Here is a 22,557-nt window from a genome sequence, read left to right as displayed (position 1 = left end):
TTGTGATGAACTTAAAATTCATACTCTTTAATGACACTTAACTCAGTGTTTTCATTTAAGTTCCCTCCCAGCTAAATAGGAGTTGCCTCACAAAAGTCCTTCCTTCCTTCCTTCCTTCCTTCCTTCTTTTCTCTGCTCCTAATAACTGCTGACTAATAGGTTCTATACTTTGCATGCCATTTTAAGAAGAGTTTTATTATTTTATTAGAAAGTAATCCTGGAAATTAAAAAATAAAATCCAACCATTGAATAAAACCCTCTCTCATTTAAATTAAGATGCTTTAAAGTATGTGGCTCTCAACTATTTTTTCTCCAGTGGATCAGACTTTGAAAAAGAACAAAAGGTTACTTATTAGGGGAGCTATTTGGCTGTGGTTCCTGCTGGATTAATACTGCTTTTCAGGGATAAGCCAGTATGAAAATGAGAGAAGTGCGTCAAGGGTAAATGAAGCGGCACATTCAGGACCACTTAATTGAGCTGCTACAAAGGTGTTTAATTGTACCTGGGACATCTTTGTTTGCCATTAGCAAAGGGCCCTTGTTGCATTTGAAGAGTTCTTATTTCCAGGATGACGAGGCGTTATGTTTGGACAATGAGTTAGTTAAAAGCCCCAAGTTTCCTTTCTAAGCCCTTTCCTGGAGGTTTCATTAGTGCACTGTTTCCTTTGCGAACTGGAACGTACCGGGTGGGGATTCGATCTGACTGCGCCTCTTAGTGTTTTTTCCCTTGTTTCCATTAGATTTTAATCAAATTAGGACAGGAATAACTTAAGGTTTCCATTGGAAACATTTTTATTTATTTTATTATTTAAAAAATATGTCTTTATTGATTTCAGAGAGGAAGAGAGAGGGAGAGAAAGATCGAAACATCAGGGATGAGAGAGAATCATTGATCAGCTGCCTCCTGCACGCCCCTTACTGGGGATCAAGCCCACAACCGGGGCATGTGCCCTTGACCGGAATTGAACCCGGAACCCTTCAGTCCACAGGCTGACACTCTATACACTGAGCCAAACCGGCTAGCGCTAACATTTTGAATTATCGGACAAAATTGTGGTATTTGTAATTCTCTTATTAAGTGAAATTTATATAGAACAGAAATAACTCTGAAAAGCCTAAACTATCCAGTTGGTTTGTCAGAACTGAATTCAGTCCAGCTAACCATTATTGAGCACTCTACAAGGTATAAGTCACTGGGCTATCACTAATTTAAATTGGTAATACAGAAAAAATGAAATGGGGTTAGAAAGAAAAAAAGAGATCCAATGAGGCAAAGTACAGTTTTAATATCTAATCAGTCACTATGCTTCCTAAACAATTGCAGACACCCTACAATTCCATTTACTCAGATTCTCTTCTGTCCTCAACCTGAAGTCTTATCGGATTTTATAAAAATGTGAGAACTCAAATTAGTGTCCTACCAACTATCTCAGTGTATTACAACCATGTTAGTGCTATATGGAAATTTGTAAGGGAAAATGAAGCTCTGATATGTTCAAATGGTTTCTGGGCTTCTTGTTTGATAACTGCTGTTGTCCTTTTTGAAATAGCTGAGCAGGAAGACACTCAGAAGAGAACCTTCACCTGCTGGATAAACTCACAGTTGGCAAAGGTGAGGGAAAAAATTCAGCTCTGCATTTATGTGAATTACTTCTCCTACTCTGTCAGTTTGGGTCCCAAAAATGGCATTGGTGATATGTAAAAGGCTGAAAGAATGTGTTGAATGTCACCTTGATCTTGTTTTCACATAGGTGTTATTCTTTCCTAACACACAAAAAAGGTGCACTTTTGTTAAGGACATGGGAGAAGGTGCTATAAAAATATTTAAAGCAATAACAAATCTGTTACCAAATGAAATGAAAATAATTATGATTCATATAAATTGAGTGCTACGTTATTCAAATGTACTGACGCTCCTTGACTTACAGTGTTTTGTCCTAACGAACCCATTACCAGTTGAAAATATTGTGTCAAAAATTAATACACACCTAACCTACCAAACATCATAGCCTGCCTAGCCCACTTTATTATCTATTTATTTATTTATTTATTTATTTCTCACATGAAGATATTGATTTTAGAGAGAGGAAGTTGGGGTGGGGGAGAGAGAAAGGAACATTGATGCGAGAGAGAAATATTGATTGATTATCTCCCTTACACGACCCGGCCAGGGATCAAACCCACAACCTGGGTATGTGCCTTGACCGGGAATTGAACCCACCGCCTTTCAGTGTACGGGATGATGCTCCAAGCAACAGAGCCACACTGGCCAGGGCGCCTAGCCCACTTTAAATGTGCTTAGAATACTTACATTCACCTTCAGTTGGGCAAAGTCATCTAACACAAGGAATGCACTGTGTAGTGTCAGTTGTTTACCTTCCTGATCGCAGAGCTGACTGGGAGCTGTGACTGCCGCTGTCCAGCATCAGGAGAGAGTTTCATACCGCATATGGCTAGTTGGGAGAAGATCAAAAGTCTAAATCTGACATACGGTTTCTACTGAATGTGTCTCAGAGATAGTGTTATTCCTGTTTGCAGAGCAAGGAAGAAAAGGCACAGAGAACTAAGGTCCCAGAGCTTAAAAGTGATGATGCTGGGATACAAATTCCAGGCAGACTAGACCCAGAGGCCTTGATCTTAATCACTGGGCTGTTCTGTCTCTCAGAGATGCCAAGTGCCTGGAATGGCCTACAGACAAAAATGAATGAGCCTCTTCTCACAGGCTGCCTGTCCCAACACCATGCTCCTAATTCTAAAAAGGGTAAATTCATAAACAGGCTACTCTGGAAATGTAATCCGCTTCCCAAGTGGGTCACCGTTGGCTGACTGTAAATGTCTTGAATGCCACCTCTACGCACAGTTGTTAAGTGCTCAGTAGAAGCTGAAAAGAGTGTTTGTGACTGGAAATTTGCCACAAGATAACTTAAGTTCCCCGCTTTTCTTATCATGTTTTGAAAGGGAACTTCGTGTGTTCTCTGTCACTCTGTTGATTAAGAAGAATATCACTACCGATCCCTAGCGTTTGCAAAGACACGATGCATATTTATGAGATTCTTACAGGTACTGTGTTTTTGGACCGAAGTGTGAGATGATTTTTCTTGTGACCTTTTGCAGCACACTCCTCCCTCAGTTATATCCGACCTATTCACAGACATTCAAAAGGGGCATGTCCTCCTGGACCTCTTAGAAGTACTCTCAGGACAGCAGTTGGTAAGCTCTTAAAGTGACATTAAGGAACTTTTGTTAACTTTTAAAATAAAACATTTCTGAGTCATATATTTTGCTTGAATTTCACAGCCTCGAGATAAAGGATCTAATACATTCCAGTGTAGACTCAATATAGAACATGCCCTGACATTCCTAAAAAGCCGATCGGTGAGTATGAATTTCACTTGGAGACTCATTGGAGAGGTTAATACCGTGGAATATTTTCTCCTTTTCATCTGCCTTTTTTCTTTCCCAGATTAAGCTCATCAATATTCACGTTGCTGATATTATAGAGGGAAACCCATCCATTATTCTTGGCCTGATTTGGATAATAATACTGCACTTTCATGTAAGTAATTCGACGATACGAAAATTATTTCTGTTCTAATCACCATGATATGAAATCAGTGTAATGCAATGAGGGTGGTTTGATGCCAGATTCAGTCCTGAGCTTCCTCCAGAACTAGGACACCGGGAAACCTTGCCGGGTAGAAAACAGATAGCAGCCCTTTTGCCATTTATGTTCTTTTTCAATTGAAAATTGAAAGCTGTGTTATCGATGAGATCAGCACCAGTCTGAATAGACCTGTCATGGTAAATTATTGCTCATTATCCTTTATTTCCTTTGTTGGGAAAGAAAGTAGAAAGCTCCTGGAGTAAATGCTTGAAAACGAACCCACTAAACTTTGTAAAATCTCCCTCTTGTTGAAGACCTTTGTCCAGACTAATAATCCTGCAACATCCAGTTCTGTCGCAAGACTAACTCATAGATGTATTTCATTCTACAAATACTAGTATTTTTGAGCACCAACTATGCGCTAGTGTTTGTGCTGAGACACCAAGAAAATAACCGTGAATAAGACAGTGAGAGTCCTGGCTTTCTGACACTTACTCTTTCAGGTTTGGGGCTCTGAATTAGTGCAAGTTTTCTAGAAAGTTCCAGGATTACTTTAAAAATAACTTAAAATTTTGTTGTGGGTAACAAATGCTTATTTTAGAAAATAACATGACTTATATAACATTTAAAACATGTGAAATGAGACTAGCACTTCTGGATACCTACATTTGTAGTTATTATAGAATAATATGCATGAGGATGATGAAAAGTAAATTTAGGATTGTGGTTTCCTCCCTCTCGGAAATGAAATTGGAGAGGGAAAGACAGAAGGCTTAAAGTGTAGCTGTGTTGTATTTCTTTAAAAAATGTGAGACAAATGTGATAAAATGTTAAAATTTGATAATTCATAGACATTTATATGATTTCTTCATACTTTCCACAGTATTTGAAATACAATTTAAAATGTCAGTATAGATAATAAAAAAGAGAAAAAGTATCTTTAATTCCACTACTCATAGTAACCACTCTAAGTAATTTATTGTACAGTCTTCATGATATATGCAGCAATAATTAATATATATATTCATATATGTATAGGGTATGCTAAAAAATGTATATATACTTTAACAGGTGATAGCTCAATTTTGAAAATGAAGTGTACTTTAATAAACACTGCCTTTATAATTACTCAAAGTATGTATATACATTTTTTGGGACACTCTACAAATCTTTAAAAAAATAAGGTCATACTCTTCATATTTTTCAACCTGTTCTAATTAACACCCTTCTGAACTTATACATTTCTTAATGGAAGCATGGTATTCTATTTTAAAGTACGTATTTCATTAATGGGCAGTCAGAATGCTCATATTTTTGTGTGTGATTGTAAGCAGTTCCAAAAAGACTACCCTTATGATAAAACTTTTGCATACAATCTTAATTATTTCCATGGGCCAAATTCCTAGAAGTGGAATTGCTGGGCAATAAGGTTTGCAAAACTAAAGCTTTAACTTCATATAAAGGGAAGTATAAGTGATTTCTCTTGCATACACCAGATCCTCTTTTGTGTGTGACTTATTTCACTTAACATCTTGGCTGTGAGATTCATGCTTTTGAAGCATGTACTGTTGATGGACATATCTTTTGTTGCCAGTTTTTAGCTGTTATGAATAAAGCTGCTAGGAGCATTCTTGCGTAGGCCCTTTAGTGGCACAAGCCCTCATTTCTGTTGCATGTACTATTCCAGGAATGGAGCCCTGGCCCCTAGGGCAAGTGATCGTCAGCTTTAGTAGGTGCTGCCAAATAGTTTTTCAGACTTGTTCTCATTTATAGTGTCGCCATAATCCTAATACTTGGGATTAAATTTTTATTTTAGCTATGCTGTTGTGTGTAATGACTTATAGAGTGTTAAAATATATTCTGGATATATTGTTGGGTATATATAAGCTGCAAATCTCTGACTCTGTGGCTTGCCTTTTTAATCTTTCAATGAACAGACATTCATAATTTCAATGTAGTTCAAATTTATCAACTTTTTTTTTGTGACTGGTGCAGTGTACTTTATATATTTTTATTGATTTCAGAGAGGAAGAGAGAGGGAGAGAGAGAGACAGAAACATCAATGATGAGAGAGAATCATTGATTGGTTGCCTCCTGCATGCCCTCTACTGGGGATCAAGATCACAACCCAGGCATGTGTCCTGACTGGGAATTGAATCGTGACCTCCTGGTTCCTAGGTCTACACTCAACCACCGAGCCACGCCAGCTGGGCTTGGCTGAAGGTTTTGCCTCCATGCTGCTAGATTATGCTTCTGTGTATGTTAATTATAATTATGTCTTCCTTAGATTGAGGAACTTGCCCAGACTCTTTCTTGCAATTCCAATCAACCTTCCCTGGATGATGTGAGTGTGGCTGAGTCATCTCCTACCTCAAGTCCTCCTGTGAAGAAATGCTCCAAAGCCCAAAAAAGGTGGCAGATGTCTGCAAAGAAAGCGCTTCTCTTGTGGGCTCAGGAGCAGTGTGCCACGTAAGTAGTTTGCTACGACCAGAGGAGACACACAGGACAGTTGTACCCACCAACACAGAGTTGCTGACCTCTAGGTTTGAAATTCAGGCCAACTGGTGTAACACTACCGAACGCTTCCCTCTCATAACACCACCCGCTTCCTCTCATAGTGTGTTTTCCAAATGTGGAAGTCCGTGAGCTCAGCCACCCCTGGTTTTGAGGACCAGAAGGTGGTATCATCTGGGTAACTTCACCTCACTCCCATCCACATGCGGAGGTGGCCTCTGTGCAGTTAAAGTGCTCTTCCAATATCCTTGTCTTTGGGCACAATTCCCCTGTGCATTGGGAAGGTGGACTTAGACTCCAAAAGTTTTACCACAGTAGGAGCTCTTTAAAAGTCAAGGCTATGTCTTAATTGACTGTGCTTCCTTAGAACTTAAGCATAATGCAGCGGTTCTCAACCTGTGGGTCGTGACCCCTTTGGCGGTCCAACGACCCTTTCACAGGGGTCGCCTAAGACCATCCTGCATATCAGATATTTACATTACGATTCATAACAGTAGCAACATTACAGTTATGAAGTAGCAACGAAAATAATTTTATGGTTGGGTCAGAACATGAGGAACTGTATTTAAAGGGCCAGAAGGTTGAGAACCACTGGCATAATGTGAGTTCATGGTAATGCTCCATAAATGTGCGCTGAGTGGATGAATGAACAAATAAGCAAATAAGTAACCAATTTATAAAATTACCCCCTGGAACTGTATATGACTACATTAAAAGACCACAGTTCCCATTGTTTAGAAACTCAGAGCTCAGGAAACAAAGAGACAAGAGAGTGTATGTTTTTAAAAAGTAGGGATGATGAAGGGAAGTTAGTGCTCATAATTTTGTTGTTGTTGTTGTTTTTACACACAAAGAAAATTGTTTTCTGCTCTTGGGAGACATTTGCTTTTTCATTTTAACTAACTGCTGGGATGGAGTTTGAGAGAAATGAAGAATTAGGATGCAGGAGAACTCACCAGGAGAAGAGCTGGGGAGTTCCTTGTCACATCATAGCATTGTCTGCATAAATAGAGGCATAAATGTGTTGCTAATAAGCCCTTTCAGAGAATGCGGGCTTCTGAGTAACTCCTTCCTAATGAAAGACGGAGATGTTAATTTCTGCCTTCAGCTTTACCTCTGTTCTGTGAGGCACCCAAGCATGCATATCTTATAGGTTATAAATATTAATCAAACTTTTTCTTGAACCTTCCAGAGACCAGTTTACTTTAGTTTTCTAAAATTTTTAAATCCAAAATATAGTATGTGGGGAAAAGCATTATTGCATCCTACTCAGATTTGTTTCATTTATGGATAAATGAAACTCTTTCAAAGTTCATGAATTTTACCATAGTTTATCTTTTCCCCGTGTCCTCCCTTATTTTTCAACTATAGAATTTATGCTAAACTTATTAAGATGTAATAATTAATTCTTAAGTAATTCATCAGGAGTTTATCCTACTTTTGGCCATCCCTAGTGGTATTATGAGCTAACATTTATTTCGATGTTCTGCGATTCTCTAGGACTCACATGTATGACTGCGCTGTAAGAAACATGTATCTTCCTATTTCTGAAGATCACTCGGGCCCCCATTTGAGACTTAAATGAGCCCCGATCCTTCCAGTCACCTTGGAGCCTGACCCCTGCCCTCTCTAAGGCCTGGCAGCAACACGTTCTTTGTGGCATTGGTTTCTGCTCCTCAGTGCAGAGCTGACCTCATAGCCTGGTGCTTTATTGAGCACAGTGCCTGCCAGGCAGCACGGAGCTGGTGCTGGCCCTCAGCACGCTGAAGGTGGCCTGGCCCTGCCCCCAGCCCCAGCCCCAGCCCCTGTCTCTTTAGCTGTCAATTCAGTTCAGTCTCTAAGCGCACACTCTGAAGCCGAATACCTGGGTTTGAGTCATGGCTCCCAGCACTTCTGACTGGTGACCGAAGGCACTTTGTGTTTGAGTTTCCTCATAAAATGTGGGCAATACTCACTGACTTCATAGGGTTATTAAGTGTGTTATAATAATTCTTTTTTTGACAGCATTTGGAACAATTTCTGGACACAGTAGGGACCACATAGGCATTTGTTAAATAAGACAAAAAATCACTGACTACCAGGTAGTTTCACGTTCATAATTTAGGCTTTATTTCTTAAGGAAAGCCCAGGTCATCTGAAGCAGACTGTTTCTTGACTTTTATGATTTGATTTATACTTTAAATTAGCCCATTGAATTTCCTTGTGTTTTTTATAGGATATAAAAGGAAACTATAGTTGTTCTGGAATTTTTCCTATACTTTGTAGGCAACTATATTATAGTATCTTCATCTCTCATCAAATACTGAATAACGGTTCCTTTGTCAGATACACATTAGTGACTAATGGAGTGATTTGAAATATATATAGTAAGCATCTTTCTATACCAGCTACCGTTTGTGGGGTGACTCTACCATGACGGACAAGAAAGACAAGCTCTTGCTCTCAAGGGGCTTGCACCCTAGTGGGGGGAGCAGGTGAATAAATACAATTACAGTTGGCGATGAGGTTGGGAAGGACTTACGATGACTGGGAGTGACCAGGGTAGGAAGAGGGTCGCATGTATCTTAGGTGGGTATAGAGCACTTTTCTGAGGAGGAGACCTTTGAGCTGGGCTTGCAGGAGAAGGCTTCAGGTGTACGAAGGTCTGGGAGAAAGCTGCCTAGTAGCAGAAGGACTAAAAAGAGCATGACTATGGGGATGTAAAGTACAGCACAGGAAATATAGTCAGTAACATGTAATACCTATGTATGGTGCCAGGTGGGTACTGGAAACATGGAGGGGAACACTTTGTATAAAGTATCTGATGGTCCAAGCACTATTCTGCACATATGAAAGTAATATAACATAATATTGAATGTAATTCAAAAAATTGTAATTGAAAAATTTTTTTAAAATAAACATTTATCAGATGTCATCCCCTCTCTCCCCCCAAAAAGAAGAAGAATGTGACTATAGAAAAGCAGGATGAGGCCAGTATGACTGCAATAATGCAAGAGAGGGGAGATATAAAGTGGGGGGGGGAGAAATAAGCAGGGCAAAATCTTGTAAGTCTTTGTGGGCAGAGTGAGAAATGTTATTTTAAATACACTAACAAGCTACAAAGTTGTTCTCCCCCCCAAATTTGTTATTGTGATAAAGTATACATAATATAAAATTTACCATTTTAAGTATGTAGTTTAATGGCATTAAGTACGTAGTTTAATGGCATTCAGTACATCCATATTGTTGTGCAAGCAAGACCACTATCCAGCTCCAAACTTCTTTCATCCTGCTAAACTAAAGCTCTGTGATCTATTACACAACTTCCCATTTCTCCCTCCCCTCAACCTCTGGCAACCAGTGGTCTACTTTTCCAATCCGTGAATTTCACTGTTCTAGGTGCCTTCAATGAATAGAGCCATAAAGTATTTGTCCTTTTGTGGCTGGCTTATTTCACTCAGCATAACACCTTCAGAGTTCTTTCATGTTGTAGCACGTGTCAGAATGTCTTTCCTTTTTAGGGCTGAATAATATCCCATTGCATGTATACACCACGTTTTGTTCAGCCCTTCACTTGTGATGACCAGTGTGAAACAGAGGAGTGACAAGGCTCTGTATCCGATGAGCTACGGGCCGTTATTGGTCTGGCACAGTATTTCATTTAGTTTGTTCCAGTGAGAGATAAATTTTCCCCTAGTGAAAGGAACTTAACTGTATGTAGAGATTCTAAGTCAGTCTCGAGCCAACAGATTGTTGAATGAGGAACATTAAACTGAGTGAGTATCATTGTCACGTGAAGGCTTTGAGAGACACAGATTTCAGGTCCCCCCCCAGAGCTGATTCCGTAGGTCTGGGGCGGGGCCTGAGAATTAGCATTTCTAGCACTTGCAGCCTTGGTGCTGCTGGTCCTGAGGTCACACTTTGAGAACCAATGTTCTGTAGTATTGTGAAGCTCATCAAACTTGGCGTTTTACTTTAATTAGACCACAAGATTAAAATAAAATATTTTCCCAGGATGATTTATAATTGATTTGAGTCACTCAAATTTGTTTTAATTACTGTTGAAGAGAGTGGGGTGCTTTGACATATTTTTTTCAATAGTATATGTCATGTTTTTTGTCCTTTTGTGATAGGTCTGAGTCTGTCAGTGTGACGGATTTTAAGTCAAGCTGGAGAAATGGGATGGCTTTTTTGGCCGTCATTCATGCCTTGCGACCAGACCTCATTGACATGAAGAGTGTGGAGCAGAGATCCAACAAAGACAATCTGAGAGAGGCCTTCAGAATCGCAGAACGAGAATTAAAAATCCCCCAATTGTTGGAACCAGAAGGTAAAGACGCTTCTTTCTTTTTAAAACCACGTCCAGTGTGACATTGATTTGAAGATGCTAATACCCTTATATAAGCAAACAGAACAGCGTTGTTTTTTAGTCCTGGAAAGTTGAACTTAAACTCTTTGGTAAATTTCATGAAATTAAGAATTTCTACCAGTTAGTTAACCTCAGTTACGCTTTGCTTCCTCTCTCTCTGTACTGTACTCTTTACAGGGACGTCTCCATGTGCAGCTCACACTTAGGACAGTTATGTTCATCTTCCTTGAATTCTTTGGAATTCTTCTGCACAGGAGGTGTGTCTGTTCTCCATTTGTTTATTTATACAGCCCTTTATTTATGTCAGTATGGACTCATGGATATTTCATACTTTGGGTTGTATTCAATACCACTTTATTGCTCAAATTTAAAAAAAAAATTTTTTTAAAGCTCAAAGTTTTGGCCAGTGGGAGCTCTTTCAATTGGCTGCTGTACTCTTTTGACAGATCTCCACCAATGTGGCATTTGCTTGTTTGTTTTGGGGCATGGCCTCACTTTTTGGCAATATAAGATCCTCCAGGCTTATCTTGTATATTTCCTTTCCCAGTCCTGGGGCCATTTCTCCAATGAGCCCTGGATCCTTTTGCTGGAGAATGATATGAGAAACCAAGATCATGCCGCCATGTGTGCTCATTCTTACGGGTACTTAGCCTTTTTGGACTGCATTTGTTTTCAGGAGTTGAATTAGGTGATATTTCTAAGTTCACAATGATTCCATTCTTCTTTATATCAGGTTTGTCATTAGTCTGGTCCCATGTTGCTTGTTATTAATTCTTCTTATGTTAACTTTTCCTCTCATTTCCTTTCTTTGCTTCCTTTTTCCCCTTTCTTTGTCTTTTCTCTTTCCTTTTTGGCTTTTCATTATCCTTGAATTTTTTCCATACTTTGTTCTATTCCCTATTTCTTATTACTATATTTTTTAATGCTTCTTGCATATTTAAAAAAAAATTTTTATTGAATTTCCTGGGGTGACGTCCTATATAATAAAAGCCTAATATGCGAAGTGTCTGACCATTCGTTTGACCAGTCGCTATGATGCACACGGCCACCAGGGGGGTAGATGCTCTGACTGGTAAGTTAGCTTGCTGCTGGGGTCTGGCCGATCGGGACTGGGTGAGACGCGGTCCCTCCCTGGCCCTGATCGTGCATTGGTGGGGTCCCTCGGCCTGGCCTGCACCCTCTCGCAATCCACAGGCCAGGCTGGGGGACCCCACTGCGCATCAGGCCTCTAGTTGGTTAATAAAATTATATTGGTTTCAGGTATACAATTCTATAATACATCAGCTGTATATTGTATTGTGTGTTCAAGTACCCAAAGTCATGTACTTTGATTCTCCAAATCTATATTATTAGTATAAAATACTTGGTTGTTAAAATAACTAGGCAACCAATGGAATAGATTATATAATGAAAACATATTTCCATTCTATGAGTGATTGTCCATAATTCATTTTAAGTATCTTAAATATTAGATAAAAATGTGAAATACATCATGATTATTTATGCAAACCAAATGCCATAGTCATATTTGGATAAGGGAATTATCTTTTGATATAATTTGGTTAAAGCGTTTAATCATTATGCATAGCTTCATACAATGAGCAGTATTAAAAAAAATCCTAGTTAAGCCAGTATCATTATTTTATGTATCTCTTTATTATATTTACATTTGCTTCATTAAAAGATCGAATAACTCAACTCTTAGGGATTCTTCCTTTTATGAAACCCCACCCCCAGCTCTATTGTTACCTTTATATGCCTATTGCCTAGGATTTTATTATTTGTGTATAAATTAGATTTACTTGCTCCTTTAGCTGGCTTAGGGCACTCGTTGGGTCCATGCAGAGTGTGTAGTACTCCCAACCATAAACTCCTTGAGGGGAAGATTTCTTAAGGCATCTCGATCTACTCAACTGTCTGTCATCTGCTTGATGAATGATTAAAGGGATGAAACATAAGGCCCCTAAGCTGTACAGTAGTCCCTCTTTGTGACTTGCATTTGTTGGATCTCTATAAATATTTTTTGAATTAAGTTTAACTGAATTAATAAACAGAAGATTCTTTTCCCCAGTAATTTTCATTGGTTGTTTTGGGAACATCCCAAAATTACGTGTATATTTTGTTTGACATATTATAACCCCTTTTTGTGATTTTTGTGATCTACCTAATTATATGTCTGGGAAAGTTCTACAGCTAAGGAATTTATAATATTTTTATAAACTTTGTTTAATTCAGCATTTTCTAAATTTATTTCATTGTGGACTCTGTCAATGAAGCACCAAACTTGGCCCATAGAAGGCTCTCAGTGAATATATTTGTTCCATGAATGAATGAATAATAATGTGTGGATGTCTTCTTAAAAAATATGTCTTTATTGATTATAGAGAGAGGAAGGGAGGGGGTGAGGGATAGAAGCATCAGTGATGAGCGAGAATAATTGATCAGCTGCATCCTGCATACCCCCTTTTGGGGATTGAGCCTGCAACCCGGGCATGTGCCCTGACCGGGAATCAAACTGCGAGCTCCTGATTCATGGGTCAATGCTCAGTCACTGAGCCACACCAGACAGGCTCTTGTGGACGTGTTGAAAATACGTCCTTTCATACAATATGTATTTTTGGGAAAGTTTACTGAATACATGCTGAGACCAGTGTGTCAGGAAAGGATTCCAGTTGCTTTGTGTTCCTACACTCCTGGGGGAGTTTCTGTACTGTGTCTCTGGAAAGTGGAAGGCTTTCTTTCCCCTTTTCACCCTCCCTCACTGCTTACCCTCCCATCCATACAACATGCATAGTAGTCATTGAGGCTGTGCATGCACTGCTGCCAGGAGTCAGCTGAGCTCTGTTTGGCTCTAGACCTAAGTCCTTACCACTGCTGTCTTGGAGCAAGGGCGAGTGGTCAGAGATGGCATGACTGGTTGACTACTTTGGTTCATTTCAAGGCTGTTTATGGCATAGCCTGTTCTTGAGTGTTAATAACAGTGAACGACATCGATCGCTAAGTGATAGTGTGGCATACCTTGCAGATGTGGATGTTGTCGATCCCGATGAAAAGTCAATCATGACCTATGTGGCGCAGTTTCTACAGTATTCAAAGGAAGCACCTGGGACTGGAGATAGAGCTCAGGTATGTCTTTATAAGTACAAATCGAGCTCATTTTTGTCATACCCTGCTAAGGGTTTAATTTTTTAAATTGACATTAAATTTGCATATTGAACTTAAATGTACAGTTTTGAGTTTTGACAAATCTATATACCTACATAAACCATACTCCAATCATAATGTAACACATATCCGTGACCCAGAATGTTCCATTGTCTCTCTTTCCTGTCTGTAGTCCGCACCCCAGGCAACCAGTATTCCAATTTCTTTCACTGTAGAGTAGTTTTGCCAGTGTTTTTTTTTTTTTTTTTCCCACTCATATATGGAGTTGAATGAACAAACTGAACTATCAAGCTAAATAGAAACAGACTCATAGACAGAGAGCAGGAAGACAGATCTGGGGTCGGGTCGGGTTGAGGGATTGAGCAAAAAAGAAAAAAAAAGAGAGAGAACTCATGGACATGGACAATAGTGTGGTGATTTTGGGGGTGGAGGGTGTGGGTGGGGGTGGAAGAGGACATAGAGGGGATAAATGGTGGTGGAAAAAATAGAGTTTATTTGAGCCAGACTGATGACATATCTCAGGAAGTAAGATCTCAAATGCTCTTACCTGTTCTTTTTTTTTAGTTAAAAGTGGTAATTTATTAAACGGTGATGAATTGCCTAAAACAGCTTTAGATAGGCACTATATAGTACATATTAAGTTAGCAGGCTTTTTAAAAATTCTAGCACTATCAAATTTTTGTCGATTGTAATTTTTAACAGTTTTATTGAGATACAATTTACATATCATAAAATTAAACCATGTAAAATTTATAATTCAGTGATTTTTAGTTTATTGACATAGTTGTGCAACCCTCACTATAGCCTAATTTTCCCATATTTCTTTTCTTTTCTTTTTTTAATCCTCACCTGAGGATATTTTTTTCATTGATTTCTAGAGAGAGGAAGCGGGGGGGAGGGGGGGGCGGTGGGAGAGAAGAGAAACATCAGCATGAGAGAGACACATTGATTGGTTGCCTCCCACAAATGTCCCTACTAGGGCTTGGGAACCTGTAACTGAGGTACATGCCCTTGACTGGGATCGAACCCGCGACCCTTCGGTCTGTGGGCCAACATTTTAAGCACTGAGCAGGGCCATATATCTATTTTACCTGTTTCTTATTTTAATATAAATGGAATTACATAATTTTATAATTATATAAGAATTAAAGCATTGCATTCTACTCTTAATCCTTGCTTGTTGAGATAGTGTTGAAATACAGTTAGATTGCCATTTAATTATTTACTTTTTTCCGTTGACTTTTTAAACACAATGTTTTTGGTGAAATTTCATAAAAATCACTGAGCTGAAAATATACACTTATTCATCTTCTGTGAAGATAAATGAGTGCTGTGAACTTAGTAAATGTTTGAATATTATTTTATCATTTTAAAAAACTACTTTCTCAGCAGTTTACAAGTCGTTTACAACTAGTCATATTATTGCATTTTATTTGACAAATTTTGGCCTGTGTTTTTCCATCTGTTATGTTGAGGCACCAAGCGGCTTGTTGCTGATTCTGGAGGAGAGACTCAAGCTGAGACTCGGGTTTATAATACAGTTCACTCATTTCTGACCTGCTGAGAAGCTATCCTTTTCTAATTAATTTTCATATTAAAAAATAAAATTAAAAATTCAATCACCCATGAAACTTGATGCAAAAATATACAGAAAGTACCCCCCTTTTTTTTTACTTTATATAGTAAATACTCTTAATAGGAAACAAAAGCAAATGAAAGTTAAAGGAGAATGGAAATAAGATGTAGCTTCTTTTGCTTTTTCCTTCTTCCAGTAAAATTTGCTCCCAAAGTAGACAAGTTTACCAGCTAAGCAAGAATCTAAGGAAAAATGATTATTTCTCACTTCCTTAGGATAGCAAAACCAAGTCCTTTAGTAGTGTTATTTTTAGGATATTTAAAATATTCAAGGTATTTTTGATGTCAGTGTGTTTGATAAATGTGGGCATCTCTTGAATTAACCCATATTTAGATGTATTGTGTCGGGGCACAAGAAATGTGTCCTCCCACCTTCTAATTTCTTCTGGCCGGGCTAATGCTCTCACAGCCTGAGACGGATTAACAGGAGGAAATGTCCGACATGCATTACTGATGTACCTGCGGGGTGCCATAAGAATATGAGGCCCAAAGCCGCATTGGACAGTTGAGGTTTATTGGTCATTCTGGACAAAGGAGAGGGAGGCAGGGGTCTGGGATTTTAAAGGCAATTTATGGGATGATGTAAAAGAGCAAACATGTGGTAAACAAATTCTTGCTGGGCCACCCAGGAACAGTGGGATCCAGGGTGGAGTCTAGCAAACAGGCTTTGCTAGATTTTTCCTGTCGGCTCCATTTACTGTACATTATTGTTTCCAGAGAGTCAAACTCCCCTGTCGTCGGTGGGAGCGAGGTTCTTGTGATAGCTTCAGAAAATGAATTTCCTGAGATTCACACGGGAGGATGAGATGTGGAAAAAGGCTTTATTTGTTTGCAGTTATGTTCTTCGGCTTCCAGAGTCCCATGCCCTTTAAGCCAGTGCAGCTGGGGTTCCAATAAAGCCAAAAGCACGGCCAATGTTTAATCCATGGTGCAGCCACGTATGGTTCACCATTCACGCTAATTAAAGCCCATTAGTCCATTAGTGGGGTGTCCCATGTGGGCGCAGGAGAGCACATTTCTCTGCAACACCAGTCAGGAGCCCAGTGCCTGAGAGAGAGAGTGGCTCCTTTGTCTCAAAGTTTAAATATTTAGGTTTCACGTCCTTGCAGTGGCACTGCCTGTTCTGGCCGCTGTCTCTCTCAGGTGTGATTGGCTGGCACTCAGACCTTACTGGCATGTGTCTATCTGGTCTTCGCTTTCCTCCTTTAAACACGAAGGCGGCGCTTCCTTCCTTTAAACAATTTTTTCCCCTATCTGTATTCCTTTAGGCAAGTAAGGGGGCGGTCAAAGGTTCTTTCTGAATCTTGTTCCTTAATAACCAGCTTAAAATCAATATGCCATTAGGCACATTTTTGGGTGGGAAAAGTTTGGTTCCCCTCAATTGGAAGCCAGTATTCTGAAATGCCTGCTTTAAATAAGTAACTTAGAATAATGTTCTCTAAACTTGAAGAACAATGGAAATGTATAAGCCAAAAAAAAGTGGGGGGCTTGCTTGCCCTGTTTTTTTTTGTTTTTTTTTTACCATATTATCTTCAGATGCTAGTTTCAATCCCTCTTAAAATGTAAGGTGTTAGGTTAACAAGCAAAACTGCTCTTTGGCACAATGAGTCACTGGTGTGTAATGACTACATTATTTCACTACTATTTGAAGTTGTTAAGACGTAGAGGCATCGATCGGACTGTTGACAGGAGAGCAAGAGATCAACCAAGGGACTTATATGCAAGCATATAGGCCTAACCAATGGACACGGACAACAGGGGGGGTGAGGGCATGAGTGGGTGGATAGGGGGTAACGTGGGGATAAGGACACATATTTAATAACTTAATCAATAAAAAAAATTAAAAAAATCAAGTGTATTTAGGATAGAATTTTAAATGCGTGCATGTGTGAATTTCAGGGGACAATGAAAGATGTTATGGTCTGGTTAACGCAACAAGAGAAAAAACTACAGAAGATGCTAAAGGACTCAGAAAATGAGACCTACTGTAAAAAGTATGAAGTAAGTATGACTTTTTTATAAAAAAATTTCTTAACTCATTTCATTCTCATCAGAAGGTAGGACTATGACTAATAGCAAGTAGGACTTTAAAGGGTAATTGATTTGCAGTTTACACTTATGGAAGAGTGGGGTGTTTTCAGAAAAAGCCTTTCAGAATTAACTATTTAACAACTTTTAGGACTGAATTCTAAGACTTGCAAATTTTAATGTGCATATTAATCACCTGAGGGATCTTGTTAAAATGCAGGATCAAATTTAGTAGATCTTGGGCAGGGCCTGAGATTTGCATTTCCAAGGAGCTCCTAGGTTGAGCTGCTGCTGCTGCTGCTACTGTTGCTGTTGGTGGTTCTAAGAGCACTTTGACTAGCAAGGTTTTAGAGCAAGTATGTCAAACTTGCTGCCTGAGGGCTGCATGTGGCCCACAATGAATATTTTTGTGGCCCAGCCAATATAATAGTATTTAAGAAACATTTTAATAAAAATTTCGTAGCTTAATTTTTACAGTATCCTGTTATGTATAATCTCTATGTATAAAAAGCTAAGTGTCTGTCAGTCTGACCGGTAGCTATGATGCACACTGACCACCAGGGGGCAGACACTCAATACAGTAGCTGCTCTGATGCGCACTGGCCATTTAAAAATAAATGGCAACACGGACCTACCACTGACAAACCAACACTCAACTTCCTCCAAATGGGATACAGGCCCCGTCACCACCCCGGAGCGACACCCCACCAAATCACAGCCAAAGCTGTCAAGACCCCAAGGCGCAAAATGCGGCCCACAGCCCAGCCCAGCCCAGAAACAGTGGCTATGGAATGACATCACATAGCTACGCCCGGCTTCCTCTCCCTAGCGACTAGCCTCCTTGGAGTTTCTTCAGTCCAGGAACCCAACTTGCTTTATAACCAGATGCAAACATTTCACACTTTAACCAAATGTCTGTGAAGTGTTTTCATGTGCCTCATCTCATTTGATTCTCACAGAAGTCCTGGAGTAGGTAGATAGGAGACTTGGTAGAATCCTATTTCCTTTCCATTAGCAAGACGCGAATAGCAATATTAAAATATTTCTTCTAATTAATTTCCTTTCCATGTGCACGAATCTGTGCACTGGGACACTAGTTATTAATAACGAACTACAACGTTCGCTAGTGACTGATTATTATAATCGTGTTGCATTCATTTCCCTTACATGCCTTATGCGTAAGTGCACCATTTCTCTCTACTGATACTAGCAGCGAATATTTTAGCAGCCAATTGCCATGTCATTTGTCTTGGACTGACTTGTTTGGTGTGAGCAGCAGGAAATATTTCGCTTTAGGAGAACAAGAAAAACAGGTTTATTTGCATTATGCTTATTAATTTGTGCAGTTATTCAGTGTCTTGTAAGTTAATGTTCAAGAAAAAATATTAATTTTTATTAAAATGTTCTATTATTTTATGTTAATGATTACTCATTTATTTCAGCCCTTTGTATTCAGCATGTCTCTATCAAAATAAAACTACATTTCTATCAAAATTGAAGCTTTTGTTTTTTTTGCGGCCCACATAAACTTAAACTTTGTTTATTTGGCCCATGTTAGCCTTTGATTTTGACATGCTTGTTTTAGAGCAAAGATAGGCAAACTGTGGTCTGTGGACCCCACCACCTATTTCTGTAAATACAGTGTTATTGGAATATCGCCATGCCCCATTAAAGGATTATCTGTGGCTGCTTTCACGCTATAACCCCAGAGTAGAATAGTAGCTACTGAGACCATTGGTCCATAAAGCCCAAAATATTTACTATCTTGCCTCTACAGTAAAAGTTTTATAATTCCTGGTCTAGAGCAGACCATAATTTTCAGAGTGAGTATTGAATGAAAGAAAAATCAGGAAATTGGGAATGGGGCCATCACAGAATTACTAACAGGAGCCAAAGTCAAGGTTCCGCAGTCCTGTTTCTTAGAATCCACTGTCCATGTAGCTCTGTCCTCCCTGATTCTCCATCCTGAATGAGGTGGAGATGCTCTCATGTCCCTACACAGCTCATGGCACCTCTGGGCCTCCATTCCCCTATCTGTTAGAGAGGAAGTTGGATGACTCCAGCCTTTCCCACAGTAACATTCAGTGGATTGTGTGGCTTGCCCACCACACCATCCTTTCTGGTTTTGAGCCATTGGAGAAGGAAGGGATCAGATATTCTCACTTTCCTTTCATCTGAACTGTGTAGACTTCTTGTGCTTCTTCCCTCTTCCCTCTGGTCTGCTACATTTTTCATTGACAGGATGCTCAGCGTCTGGTGAAGTGACTTGCTCTCATATATGTTTTTGGATTTAGTAATGTGCCACCAATTCAGGTTTCTTAACTAAAAGGCTTTATGAAGTTAATAATTATCAGAAAGAATTAAAATATTTTAATCCTTCAGTTTGCTCATAAAATTTATTTAAAAATGCTACTAATAATGATGGGTAATGTTTTAAATTAAATTCTATGGAATTGATGACTCTTGCACACCACTATTTCACACAAATCGAACCAAGAAAAGTTTTATTTATTAACATTTTGAGGTCAGAGACAAAGTATTTTCTAAGGTCTGTATAAGATGACTTGAGAAGAATTGGCTCAAGCTTAGTTAATCATAAACTCCTCAAAAACCATTTAAAGATAAGTTTTTATTTACTTTAGAGAGAGAGAGAAAGGGAGAGGGAGAGAGAGAGCAAAACATTGATGAGAGGAGAAACGTCGATTGGCTGCTTCTTGCATGCCCCCTACTGGGAACTGAGCCTGCAACCTAAGCATGTGTCCTGACCAGGAATGGAACCAGTGACCTCTTGGTGCATGGGATGATGCTCTCCCAACTGAGCTACACCAACCAGGGCTCAAATACATGGTGACTGCTGTCATATAATTCTCACTTTCTCTTACTGTTATTTTGTTGTGAACACATGTTTGGGAAGGACAAACAAACTCACATTGTCCATGTGCCATCCTAACTTGTCCTCCAGAACTGAGGCTCCTTGCTTCTCTATTCTAATACAAATCCAACAGTACTGATGTGAGACCAGTCTGTGACCTAGGTCACCAGGAGGGCACCTGACTTATCCGGGGTACTGAAGAAAGAAACTGGATCAGTGAGAGGATCCTGAATTTAGGGAATTTTACCTTTATCTAAGTAAAAACTTAAATATAATCTATAGCCATGGACCTTTCAATTACAGTTGACATTTTATAAACTGATTTAAACATTTCAGTCTTTAAAATATTCTTCTAATTGTAGAGTCTGCTGTCCTTTTTGGAGTCCTTCAGTGAAGGAAAAAAACCTGTTTTGGACATCCTGTCGATGAAAGGGAATCTGGATGAGCTGAATGAAGATCAGTTGCAGTTGAGAAAAGCCTGGGATGGCCTCAACTACCAGGTTGCTATGTTATGTTAATTAGAGGAACATTTTCATTGGACAACTTTGTTGGAAGAGAACTTTAGATTGCCGTGAGGAATTCTATAAAATACAGGATAGATGCTTCAGCAGAAAGTTGGGAGAGTGCTCTTAATATTTTCTCCATGGTCTCATTTGGGTAGCTGTTGATATTTAAGTAGGGATTTATAGTATTCTACTTAGAAGAAAATCGCATGCTTATCAAGTTCTTACGTTTGCCATCAATTCTTGGCTTGCCTCAGTAGATTAGCCATATTCTGATTCACTTGCAGCTTCCTCTCCTCCATGGACCAGTGTCATGTGTCACTATCAATAGAAGCTCAAAGGGGGTTGGGATAAACCCAGAGAGAATATGTAAGGATGAATGTGTGTATGTGTGGCTGAATATATCTGTGTGATTTCAGTCTGTATTATGGCCCAGGATATGGCGCATATTGGTGCACATTTTATTTGCACTTGAAATGAACATGTATTTTGTAAGTTATTGGATATAGTGTTCTATAAATATAAATTGAGGTGGTTGATGGTATTTAGATTGTCTGGTCTTGACTGACATTTTGTCCAGTTCTATCAGTTGAATCCTTCCTTTAATTCTGTTAAATTTTGCTTTATGTATTTTACACTTTGTCATCAGGTGTGTACATTTATGATGGTTATATCTTCCTGATGAATTGACATTTTTACTATTATGAGATATTCCTTTTTTATCTCTGGCAGTATTGCTTTTCTTGATGTCTACTTAATCTAATATCAGTACAATCATTCCAGTCTTCTCTTGCTGATTGCTTCATTGACTTTCAACCTACTTGAGTGTTTATATTTAAACTAGAGGGCTGGTGCACGAATTTGTGAATAGGTGGGGTTCAGCTGGCCCGCCCCGATGGGGGCCAATCAGGGATGGACCGGCAGGGGGTAGGGACTGCAGGAGGTTGGCTGGCCAGCCCCACCCCTGATAAGAGTGAGGGGGACAATCAGGGGCCAGGCCAGCCAGGGGGAGGGGCCGCAGGAAGTTGGGGGGGCCAATCAGGGCCTCTATCGAGCTGGTTGGCCACCGCAGTGCGTATCATAGTGACCAGTTGTTCCGGTCGTTCCGCCGTTCTGGTCGCTTGGCTTTTATATATATAGATTACATCTCATATAGGCAACATATAGTTGGATCTTGCTTTCTATTCAACTCTGACAATCTCTGCCTTTTAACTGAAATGTTTAGTCATGTAATCATTAATGTAATTATTGATATGGTTCAATGTAGGTAACCATTTTACTCTTTTTTTGTGTTTATTTCCTCTTTTTTTGTATTTCTATTCTTTGTCTTCCTGTCTCATTTTAGATTGTTAATATTTTTAGAATTCCATTTTAATTTATTGGCTTTTTGGCTCTATCTTTCTATTATATTTTTAGTGGTATTACAATATACATTCTGAAATGTTTACAGTCTAAATAACTTCTAAGTTATTGTATAACTTTTTAAAACGTAGCAACTTGCAATTAAATTGATTCATTTATCTCATATTTTATGCTATAGTTGCTTTGTATATAAATATGTACACATGATACAGACATGCGTTTTAAAGTCCCCAAGACCATGCTATATATTTCTGTTCAAAACAGTCATATGTTAAAGAAAGTGAGAGAAAAAATTAATCTTTTATATTTACCTAGATATTTACCATTTCCAGTGTTCTTCATTTCTTCAAGAGATTTGAGTTTCCATCCGAACTTACTTTCCTTCAGCCTAAAAAACTTCCTTTAACTTATAATGCAGGCCTGTGGCTGACAAGTTCTTACTTTTCTTTGATGTCTAAATATCTTTATTTGGCCTTCATTCTTTTTTCTTCTTTTTTGATATCTTTATTGCGGTATAGTTTACATA

At 39.0% G+C, this 22,557-nt stretch overlaps 1 protein-coding gene across 1 annotated transcript in view; it reads left to right on the top strand.

Annotated features, from left to right (window-relative positions):
• Positions 1-22,557, top strand: part of SYNE2 (spectrin repeat containing, nuclear envelope 2) — a 269,558-nt gene that overhangs the window by 21,373 nt on the left and 225,628 nt on the right. Inside the window, exons 2-10 of the mRNA XM_014545947.1 lie at positions 1,551-1,612; positions 3,115-3,210; positions 3,298-3,375; positions 3,464-3,556; positions 5,892-6,073; positions 10,231-10,427; positions 13,492-13,592; positions 17,166-17,267; positions 20,529-20,666. Of these exons, the coding sequence (XP_014401433.1) occupies positions 1,551-1,612; positions 3,115-3,210; positions 3,298-3,375; positions 3,464-3,556; positions 5,892-6,073; positions 10,231-10,427; positions 13,492-13,592; positions 17,166-17,267; positions 20,529-20,666 (1,049 nt within the window). The remainder of the gene's footprint in view (positions 1-1,550; positions 1,613-3,114; positions 3,211-3,297; positions 3,376-3,463; positions 3,557-5,891; positions 6,074-10,230; positions 10,428-13,491; positions 13,593-17,165; positions 17,268-20,528; positions 20,667-22,557) is intronic.

This window comes from Myotis brandtii, unplaced genomic scaffold (genome assembly GCF_000412655.1).
Source record: "Myotis brandtii unplaced genomic scaffold, ASM41265v1 scaffold423, whole genome shotgun sequence".
In the NCBI taxonomy this organism is placed as follows: Eukaryota; Metazoa; Chordata; class Mammalia; order Chiroptera; family Vespertilionidae; genus Myotis; species Myotis brandtii.
This window is presented reverse-complemented; position numbering and strand designations above follow the sequence as displayed.